The sequence below is a fragment of the Eutrigla gurnardus genome (genome assembly GCF_963514095.1).
Source record: "Eutrigla gurnardus genome assembly, chromosome: 22".
NCBI lineage: Eukaryota > Metazoa > Chordata > Actinopteri > Perciformes > Triglidae > Eutrigla > Eutrigla gurnardus.
The window spans coordinates 4758778-4769626 of record NC_139933.1 but is presented as its reverse complement, the minus strand read 5'-3'; the positions used below and the strand labels follow the sequence as shown (position 1 = coordinate 4769626).

Sequence of the window (10849 nt, the reverse complement as noted above, 5' to 3'; positions counted from 1 at the left end):
ACTCATGATGCTTGCTTGCTTCCTCTTTCTGCTGCTCACAGGTAAGATTTCTCTCATCATCACATCATCTGCGTAGCTTCGGATAATCCCCAGACCTCACTGGGACTCCCCTTCATTGGAATTAATATCTCCCAAGAAAAGTATCTCAATTAAAACTTTTCAGATTTGTGAGTGCCACAAAAGAAATCCCGTCCTACTCATAAATTTGGTATGATGTTATTTTAGCCTGTTTGAAAGAGATCGATACAAACTTTATGATCATTTAAGAAGATGTAGTTTGTGGTGCGATTGAATGGTGTTGTGCTATAATGACAGGTGCTCTCACTGATATAAACAAGGTGGCCAAACCGTTATAAACACTTCTCAGTAAAATGCGTTACAAGAATATGGCAACTGAGAATATGTTTATATAATTCTGAGAGAACATTTGCTAACAGCTCTCTCAATAGCGGAAACTGAAGGTTTTTAGAGCCAGTTCTGAGTGCTGCTGGCCATTATTATTATCATCAACACATTTGGTGACGTAGAGCAGATGGAGAGTATAAAATAATACAGCGGTTGAGTAGTGCGAGTCCACATCTGCTAATGCCCACTTCAAGATGGTCTTTGTGAGACCACAATCGATTTGCATTACTGCAAACCTTTGTGAGCTGGATTAATATTTAATCAGTGAAAGACAACACAGAGGCTACGTTCAGATAGTTTCTGGGCTTCTACCAGCAAGGTTATTAGTAAGCCTACGTTAGCACCTTTCATACAGGTGGTGTCGTTTTTTTATAACAAAGTGAAGAAACGAGAGGATGGTCATTCATATCATCATCATTCATATCATGTGTTTTTTTTTTATGAAACCTAGTCAAACAGGGAAGGTCTAAGAGACAACATTAAGATCGTCATGTAGTGATGCCTCATGATAGGCAGTTTTATGTCTCCATTGGTGAATTTACCTCCAACAGAACGAAGATTACATGTGGGGTACCACAAGGGTCAATTCTTGGACCACTGCTATTCAATCTCTACATGCTTCCACTCTCACATGTCATACGCAAACATAATCTTAGTTACCATAATTATGCAGATGATTCGCAACTTTATATTTCACTACACCCAGATGACCTATCACCCATAATATCCCTCACTCAGTGTATCAAAGATATCAATCATTGGATGTCAGACATTTTTTTACAACTAAACAAAGACAAAACAGAAATACTCATCTTTGGTGCACAGGCTCAGAGACAGAAAATTGCAGCACATCTCAATACTCTCTCTCTAAACAGCAAAACTGAAGCAAGGAATCTGGGTGTAATCATTGACAGCGATCTAAATTTCAGAAATCATATCAATCACATTACCAGATCATCTTTCTATCATCTCAAAAATATCTCCAAATTGAGGGGCTTTTTGTCAAAATCAGACTCAGAAAAATTACTCCACACTTTTATAACAAGTAGATTAGATTACTGTAATGGTTTATTCACTGGACTCTCAAAATCAAGTACTCAGAGGTTACAACTAATTCAAAATGCAGCTGCACGCATTCTCACTGGTACCAAGAAATATCAACACATCACACCCGTTCTTAAATCTTTGCACTGGTTACCTGTTAGTACAAGAATCGATTTCAAAATACTACTCCTGGTTTACAAAGCACTACATGGCCTTGCACCTCAATACATCACAGATATGCTCACCACTTACACCCCAGCAAGAACACTTCGGTCAACAGGCAGTGGCAACTTACTCATTCCTCGCACCAGATCCAAAGAAGGCGAGGCAGCTTTTAGTGTATATGCACCACGAAAATGGAACACCTTGCCTGATACAGATCTTTAAAAACAGACTAAAAACATATCTTTTCTCAACAGCATTCTGCTGAACTGTGTGTGTGTGTGTGTGTGTATGTGTGTGTGTGTGCATGTGCCCATATGTGATTGTGTCAGTGGGTGCGCATGTGTGAGTCTAAGTGTGTATGTGCTGAAGATGACATATATGATTGTTTACTTGCACTCTTCTTGTTTTCTATTCGATTTCTAATTGATTTCTATATAACTATGTATACCTGTTGTGAAGCACATTGAGCCTTGTGCATGAAATGCGCTTTATAAATAAAGTTGAATTGAATTGAATTGAATTGAATGAGTGAACCCTCTCATGGAAATGTTGTCTCATTGTCCTCCAGTGGCGACTGCAGGCATCAGGATGTTGTAAAGCACCTGGACTTGACCGGAAATAATGAGCTGTACTCCATGACCCGGCCTGGTAGTGCTGAACGGCCCATAGAGGTGTTCCTGGACGTCCTCCTCTATGACGTTCTAGAATTAGTAAGGATGTAATATTGGCTGCATTTCCATGGCTCACCTCTCACACTACTGGACCTATCTTGGCTTATGGTCGTAGAGTGTCGCTGTATCACTGTATCATGATACCAACGTTTGATAGAGTCACTCAAAACATGAACTCTGACGTTTAAATACTCGTATTAACACTGAATTTGTGCTAAGTTTCATGACATCTGTCAGCTTGTCTGGCTGGAAAAACATTCACACACATTTCTTTGCCCATAGAACGAGAAGGAGCAGAAATTTGTTGCTTACGTTTGGCTTGACATGGTGAGTTCTCTGTTGATTTAATTCATTCCCACCTCTCACTCTGTTGGGAAACTCAAATGTATTTAGTTGAAATGCTTTTATCCCCTTGTTTTTCCTCTATAGAGGTGGCAGAGTGATAATATTTCTTGGAATCCAGATGACTTCTGCGGGATTAACAAGATTTATCTTCCTACTAAAATGTTGTGGAAGCCGGACCTAACTATTGAAGAGATGTAAGTGTGAACACATGTGCTCTCATATTCACAAATCCACACACACTAACAATAGTAACTACTGATAGAGCATCATGTTGTTTAGAAATGACAAAAACTGAACTTTTTGTTGGTCTCCTGCTGGTACTCGTCAATTTTTAAGACGCACAGGATCATTTAAAGCGTCCATTACTATGTTTTTATCTCATTCTTCACCACTAGCTTCCCAGTGGTGTTTCGTTTGTACCCAAATCTGAAAATTACATTTGTTTAAATGTAATTTAAACAAAGATGTATAAGCATTGTCAAATATTTTAACCAGCATCAGCTTCATTTTACAAATACGTAAACAAGCCGATATGATCAAATGGGTGTCGGTGATCTATTCTTAATTTAAAGAAACAACAACCAGTATTGAATCAGATATACTGCAGTTATTTGGTATGGTTTGGATTTAATTTCCTTCTTTCAATGTATTTTCCATGAAGGTTTGCTGTATATTATTATTAAAAGTATTGTTTGTTCTCATACAGGATAAATAACGACAATTCAGTCATGAGTCCTTACCTCCTTGTAAGAAGTGGCGGCGGCGTCTTGCTCAGGAAAGACATGGTGGTGGTCAGCTCCTGCAAGATGCAAATTTACAAATTCCCCTTCGACGTTCAGAGCTGCACCCTCTCTTTCAAGTCTGTCATACACTCTGGTGAGCTAAGTTTTAATGCATGTATGTGCTTTAATGACTATCACAGGTTATTGTACACACATACCGTACATTTCTTTATCGTTAACCTAAAAGGAATCTTCACAGTTTTATTTGTATCTCCCACCTCAGACAACGACATGAAGTTAACTCAGGGGAGATCCTCCACAGAGGACTTAAAGTGGTCTCACGATATGTTGCAGGACGAGTCCGAGTGGCTGTTCCACAACCTGAGGATTGACAAAGCAACTGTCAACGAGTTTGGCTTCAACCAAAGCATGTTGGTTTTCACCGTAAGTCTTTCTGGTTACAGACGGAGGTGGAAAGTACAAGAAGTTTGCTGCCGTTAAGGCATGTGATTTGCCAAAGGTCCAAAAAAATCAGGAAAACACACAAAGCATCTGCATCCTACCACGCCATGCACAAAATATAACCCTCATCACATACCTCACATATTGTTAAAAGAATTTTCTCGTAAACGAATAAATTCACCCAAGGAGGAGATCGGAGACATAAGTCGACGTCTGACTTTAATCTTGTACAAGAGGAGCAGTTACAGTGCAACAACGTGTGAGGATGCTACAGAGGAAGTGCTCAAATCACTGTTGTGACTTGAGTCTTTTAAAGGCACAGGAGATAACGCGTCACTGACAGTTAACCTTCATGCAGAACAAGACATCATGACTACCAGGCCTCTGATAACATTTAGGTCAGCCATGGAGATACTAAAGTAATAAACAGTTCAACACATAAAGCTGTAACCTGAACTAAGAAAACTTTAAGATATGAGGTTATACAAAATTCTTATAACACATATATTATGCTGCTTTTTGATTATTTAACCGGTGGAACTTGCAAGAAGCATTCACACATTCACACTTTACACCCTGCTTTCATTATGCAGCTCTAACCCCTCGAACATCATTTCACAGATCACCATGAGGAGGCGCTCTGCCCTCTACATCGTCAACTTCTTGCTGCCCATCACGTTCTTCTTGTGTCTGGACTTGGCCTCCTTCCTGATCTCAGACAGCGGCGGCGAGAAGCTCAGCTTCAAGGTTACCGTGCTGCTCGCCGTCACCGTGATGCAGCTCCTTCTCAACGACATCCTGCCTTCCTCTTCAGACAGGATTCCTCTGATAGGTAAAGAAGAAGCTAAAGGGTCTTTCCTTTCTTGGACTGCGCTTCATTATGAGCAGGAATAGCACATATACTGAGTCAATGTGTGGTTATTTGTCCCATTGATGACGCTGCCTTCACCCTTTATCCGTCTACTGCATTGGGAGCTTTAGTTTGATGATGCTGAGCCTCGTGGAGACGATGGTGGTGATGTTTCTGATGGAAAAAGACTCCCAAGACAAAGAGGTAAAAGACCTGAGTGAGGACGGTGCAAACGGGGAAAATCAGCATAGTTATATGCCTCTCAGATTTCAAATGTGAATTACAAATACAATTAGTATAATCACATTATTTAACCACAGTTTTATCGAAATACTTTTTCAGGAGAGCAGCAGCCAACTGACGGAGGAGGAGTCTCACGACTCTGAAAGACTCTCAGATGAGCTGAGAGAGGAGCTGAAAACACTGACTCGGCTCCTCAGCAGCAGAAAGGAAGAAATGAAGCCCACCTACTGGACCACGGTGGCTAAGACCATCAACAAAGTGTTCTTCATTGTCTACATCATAGCTGCCACTCTGTTTTTATGTGTTATGGGTATATATTGGTTAGTTCCAGAATTATAGTGCCATTCAGTCTGATGACAGACCAAAAAGTCATGCTGCAGCTGCAGGTGATTAACTCTGCCTTCAACTTTGGTGTCCTTACTCCCACCTGGCCGAGATATCTAATCGAAAGAAGATCGAAAGAATATAACTTTAATATGTCGTGAGTAATCCATCCAAAAACATTTCAATGTGTAACATTTTAAAATATTCATCAATGAAGCATGCAATTGTTATCGCAACTTTGTTTGGTTCCTGCAGGAATATTATCACTGATAAGAAGGCTTGCATGCCCCCCCTTACTTGGAATAGCCTTCAAAAAGACTCAAAACTAAGAAATTGCTCTCTGCCTGATTTTAAAAGCTATTATAAATACAATGATGGTAAACTGTGCGTCTGGATTTTAATATTTTTTTTCTGTGGCTGTTGTTGTCTGTGACGTTTTATAATTGCTGTCTTGGCCAGGTTGTCCTTGTAAAAGAGATTTATCTCAGCGGGCCCTGGTTAAATATGGGTTGAACTAAATAAATTGAATTAAAATTAGTCTCTAAACTGCATTTCTTTGTCTCACTGTAGGCTAAAACAAATATAAAGATGAATCTAATATGATGAAATGTGCATGCATGAGTTATTATAAGATAAAAGAATAAAATTCATGAAATTGTTGTGCAGCAGTACAATGTAGGAACGATAGCAGCATATATAATGCAAATATATTATATAAAATATAATTATGGTGCTTATAAAAATATACACATTGCCAATAATACAAAGGGGTTAATTATATACAAGAAGTGTCACGTTAAACAGTATATTTGCGTGCTGTTCCGTTACGTGACCTGTGGTGTGTAGTGTGTCCTCCGCTGCTACAGGTGGCGCTGTTCGCTGCGACGTCTCCGCGCTGTCGTTCAATCAGTGACGTGGATTTTTCATTGAGTCAGTCAGTGCTGCCAAAAACACAGACTTGTCAGCGTCTCGGAGCTTTTGCACTAACTTTCTTCACATTTAGAAGTTGAGACGACTCGTTTAATTCCCTTCGTTCGTCACACATCGACGCAGCTTCGTCACCGCTTTCATAACAGGTGAGCAAATCGTTTTAAACGTAAACGTACTGGGAGGTTTCCTGCTCTCCGCTAGTCAGAAGTATCTGCAGCACCAACTGTTTAAACTTTGTTCGAGAAAATACTCGCGTCTGCGTTTATTCCTCACATTGGCTCCACGTCGTGTGTGTTACAGACTTCCAGGATGAGTAAAAACAGCAAAGTGTTGAACCTGAAGGATAAAATCAGCGGTAATGAGGTGGACCTGAGCCTGTGTAACCTCACCGAGGTGCCAGTCAGAGAGCTGGTGAGTTACTCATCGTCAAAAATGTGATTTAATCTTCCATAGCATCAGGTGAACGTGTTATTTACTGCTGTAATGAAACACCATGATGATTTATCCCCACAGGCTTTATTCACCAAAGCAACCGTTGTGGATTTGTCCTGCAACAACATCACCTCCCTTCCTGTGAGTACAAACACAATCATTCTGGAATAAACCATTTTAAACCCGTTGTTCCCAACCTGTTGTGGCTTTTGACCATTTTAACATAAATATATGTTTTGTGTACCGTGACATTCTGATTTAGTTGCAAATGTCTCAAGAGGCCTTAAGACAAAATTCAGGAGAAAACAGGATGAATTCATGTACTAAAACATAATATATATATTTAAATACCTGTAAACTGAACAATATGGGGATTTTAGATCCTATGTTTTTCATTATGTTGGAATAGAAAGCAGACAAAAATGTTGCTTAATATGTTCTCGATTATTGCAAATCAATTGAGGGTTAATGTTAGTCAAATGTTGCTTCGTCCATCCCGTCAGAAGGATTCTTATTATTTTGTGGAGTTTTCTTTGGCTCAATCAAGAATCAGAGGAAAGAAGGTGTGCTATGATTAGAAAGCTCTGAGGCAAATTTGTGATGTGGAGTTTGGATTTACAAATAAAAGATTAAAAGTGATGTCACTGATTAAAGGGTGACACTGACATCCTGGTTTCACTTGATTCTTATCCCTATTTAGACCACTTGGCCTGCTTACCTTAAACTTTACCTGCAGATTTAGCAACGTTTGCACCAACACTAACAAATAGGAATGTTAAGATTTTAATTTCTTTTGCTTGGTTTCCCCTCCTGTAGCCAGAATTCTGCAACCTGACCCACCTGATAAAGGTGGATCTGAGTAAAAACCAGCTGGCCAGTCTGCCAGATGACCTGGGGAACCTGACCAGCCTTCAGCATCTGGACCTGTACAACAACAAGCTGACTGTCCTGCCCGTCAGCGTCTCTCAGCTCAGGGTGGGTTCCAGAAACGAGCACTAGATTAATATGTTCTGATCCCGCCTCACTATTACTTAAATAGGAAATCATGTCAAAAATGATCTTTCTTTTTTTTTGGCTTTCTTGCTGAGAGTTATACGAGAAGATTGACACCAGTGATGTTTGTTCTCAGAGTCTGAAATGGTTGGATCTGAAGGATAACCCGCTGGAGGCCAACTTGGCCAAGGCAGCAGGGGACTGTCTGGATGAGAAGCAGTGCAAACAGTGTGCTTCCAAGGTGAGGCAGGTGTCGCTTTGATGCCAATAAAGCTCCTTTGACTTATTTAATTAAATCGAGAAAGAGACGGCGTTACGAATGACTGACAATAGATACATTAAGCAGCCTACAGTATTTAAGAGTACATTTTAATTTTTGTTCCAGGTTCTGCAGCACATGAGAGATCTTCAGGATGAGGTCGATCGTGTACGAGAGAAGCGCCTTTTGAGGGAAAAAGGTTGGTATCATATACTTAATCTTCTTCATTTTATACACAAAATGACATTGACTCAGACTAAATTCAAGCAATTTGAGCAATTAACTGCATTTTTGTAGTTTCATAGGAGTTTTATCTGAATTGTATTGATGGCAGGAAAGCAGAAATACAGTTGCATTAATGTCTGACTGCATGTCTTGTCAACAAATTCCTCCATCAGAGCTGGAGAGGAAAAGGGAGGTAAAGCAGAGGGATCGGGAAGCCAGAGAGAAGGAGGCTCGTAAACGGGAGAAGGCCGAGGAGAAGGAGAAGAGGAGGAAAGAGTACAACGCTCAGATGGCGGCCGTAGCTGCGCGGGAACAACAGAAGAAGAAGAACGAGGAGAAGAAGAAAAAGAACGGACAGGGAGCAGGTGAGACTAGAGCGCCACAAGGGCTGTAAAGCTGATCAATCAGTTTGATGAAAAATTTGATGAACAAACGTACATGTCTGGCGTTCATTAAGAGTTTGTTTTCTGGGTCGTTCGCTTCATCTCAGCAGATAAAAAGGCCGCCGTGGAATCGGCACCTAAACCTCAGCGCTCTCTCATTGGCTTGATGTTCAAGCTCCTCCTCCTGCTGCTGCTGGGATTGGCCGGAGTCGCCGTCGCCTGCCGGTTGACCGACCTGCAGAAGGAAGCCATGTGCGTGCCCGTCAACGTTGCCGTGGACGACGGCCTATCCTGGGCCAAGAAGCAGGAGGGCGTGGTCAGGCAGGTGATGCAAAATCTGTCATCTGCAGCGAAGGAGTTTCTTGAATCTACACAAGCGTCTAAGAACTAAACTTGTATCTGCTGCAGGTTTCTCTCCTCCCACCTGTGAATCCGGGGATTTTTTTTTTTTTTTTTTTAATATATGCTGAAATCATGAATATCATTAAGATGGGTAACACTGCATCCCCTCGCCCCTGTTTGCGGTGCTGGGAGGTGAAGAGTCTGTAAAGATAGACAAAGGGGGATGGACAGATACGTTAAAATCATCTTAAATTCCTATGGAATTGTTGTCGCGCTTGTGACCTCTTTGTACTACAGCCTGTTTTTAAAAAAAACAAAACTCATCGTCTTAAATGTGTCCCCAACGACCATTTTCTGCACTTTGACCTAGTTTGTGTTTTCGATGCATAATGTGGAGCGTGGCGTGTATTTGAGAGATGGACACAGTCGTTGCTGCACACAAGTGTTGAGTCATACGTTAGCTGCCAGTCAGGGTTGTGCATAAGCCAGTGCTGGATGTGGCAGTCTGAGCACGTGCAGTGAAGGCTATGTGAATGCAGAGCTCAGTCATCTGTGGCCTCCTCCGTCTTTATAGTCTTACATCATTCAAAGCGGCTCAATCTTGCAGCTAACACAACGTCTGGCATGTAAACTGGAGCCCATGTGATACATGAGCGGACCTTTATCATGTCCAACATATTGTCAGGTTTATAAGGAGGCTAAGGCTGTACAGAAATGCCAAAGATAAGTTTACAGTCATTTAGAAACGGTGTTGTCATTATATAGCAGAGGGCAAAATATGCCGCTCACTCTCTCAATTCAAAATGATACTTTACAGATAATTGACCAATCAAATAATTGACTAAATGTTTCAACTCAAATTCATGTTTAAAATAAAATACCAATCAATATCTACTTTCTGTACTGGCCTTAAAAAAATCCAGCATCTGTCAGGCTCTGACGTCGGCTTTTTCTCAGCAGAAACTTAATTTAAATTCTCTTTTTGCTTAAAATCTTGTCTACATCCCAGATATCCATTTTTCCAAAACATGCTGTTGTGTTTAAAACCTTTTGGATGTATTTTGACTAACTTTCCAGACACCCATTAGTCTCCATTCATTTCTGTTCGGTCTGCAGTAATCAGACTCTTGGAACATTTTAAAGATGTTTAAAGCATCAACAGAGAGTCTTCAAACATTTGCGTTAAAGTAAAATTACTCTAAAGAGACATTTCATTTAAAATCTGCAGCTTTACCACACAAGACACACATTATCCAGATAGGATTTTTGACACTGCACGGAGAAAATGGAAATCAGTGGCTGCATGGAAGTACAAAAAGATTACAAAAATATGTCTGTAATAAGAAATGTACATGTTTTGTGAAGGGGAATATGATTTTTAAAAACAGAAGTGTAGTCCTTGAGTGCCGTGATTCTCTTGCTCAGAATCCCTTAATCCATCTGGTTTAAGAAGTGCAGATATTTAATTTATGGTCCAAAATGTCAAATACCATTAATCTGGTAACTGAAGAAACAAAGACGACTGACAGATAATTTAACTGTACTTTCGGTTTAACTGCTGACTTTTGAAATGCAACTTGTTTTAAATTTACAGGGCTCCCTTTGCTGCTGTGGTTTTTGTACCGTTTCGTCCATGCTCTCAAACATTGTCAGCATTAATAAATGGCTATGCACTGCAAGAAACACTTGAACATTGTGTCTCTCTCAGGACTGTGGCTCAGTGTCTGTATCTCTTACAAAACATTGGCACAATATTCAACTCATCCTTATATTTTACTTAATGTAATGTAAAATAATGCCCTTTAACAGATAATATAGAGTGCTTTTACACTAAATAACCTGTGTTGTATCAGAATTATTAGCCCTCTAGTTACCAAGAGACTGCATTACAGGATAAAAACAGGGAGGTGCTGTTTGTTATTACCCTCATCACATGGTAATAAATGATAACCATCCTAAAACCAGAAACACTGAGGGAAAGTGAAGCGTAGGAAATGTGTTTTTCCTCTGTAAGCAACATATTATTATCAGTAATTACCAGGTTTTTTTAATGT

The 10849-nt window shown here is 40.2% G+C and overlaps 2 protein-coding genes across 3 annotated transcripts; both read left to right on the top strand.

Annotated features, from left to right (window-relative positions):
• Nucleotides 1-3371: 3371 nt before the first annotated feature.
• LOC311008477 (5-hydroxytryptamine receptor 3E-like) lies at nucleotides 3372-4708 on the top strand (the record flags this gene model as incomplete). Its single annotated transcript, XM_084002166.1, has 3 exons — nucleotides 3372-3506; nucleotides 3636-3796; nucleotides 4436-4708. The coding sequence occupies exons 1-3, from the start codon at nucleotides 3413-3415 to the stop codon at nucleotides 4706-4708; spliced, it is 528 nt and encodes a 175-aa protein (XP_083858292.1). The 5' UTR covers nucleotides 3372-3412.
• Nucleotides 4709-6169: 1461 nt separating this feature from the next.
• Nucleotides 6170-10473, top strand: lrrc59 (leucine rich repeat containing 59). Of its 2 annotated transcripts, none has more exons than XM_084039728.1 (8): nucleotides 6170-6307; nucleotides 6462-6572; nucleotides 6675-6734; nucleotides 7410-7568; nucleotides 7723-7827; nucleotides 7972-8044; nucleotides 8244-8435; nucleotides 8564-10473. In XM_084039728.1, exons 2-8 carry the CDS (start codon nucleotides 6471-6473, stop codon nucleotides 8842-8844), a joined length of 972 nt encoding a protein of 323 aa, XP_083895854.1. In that variant the 5' UTR covers nucleotides 6170-6307; nucleotides 6462-6470; the 3' UTR covers nucleotides 8845-10473. The 2 variants fall into 2 exon arrangements, with proteins under 2 accessions (XP_083895854.1, XP_083895853.1); XM_084039727.1 differs by having other exon boundaries at nucleotides 8561-10473.
• Nucleotides 10474-10849: the final 376 nt, after the last annotated feature.

Coding starts and splice junctions, on each gene's coding strand:
- lrrc59 (XM_084039727.1), top strand. CDS start 6,471: ATGAGTAAAAACAGCAAAGTGTTGAACCTGAAGGATAAAATCAGCGGT. Junction 7,828..7,971: donor GCAAACAGTGTGCTTCCAAG/GTGAGGCAGGTG, acceptor TTTTTGTTCCAG/GTTCTGCAGCACATGAGAGA. Junction 8,045..8,243: donor GCGCCTTTTGAGGGAAAAAG/GTTGGTATCATA, acceptor TTCCTCCATCAG/AGCTGGAGAGGAAAAGGGAG.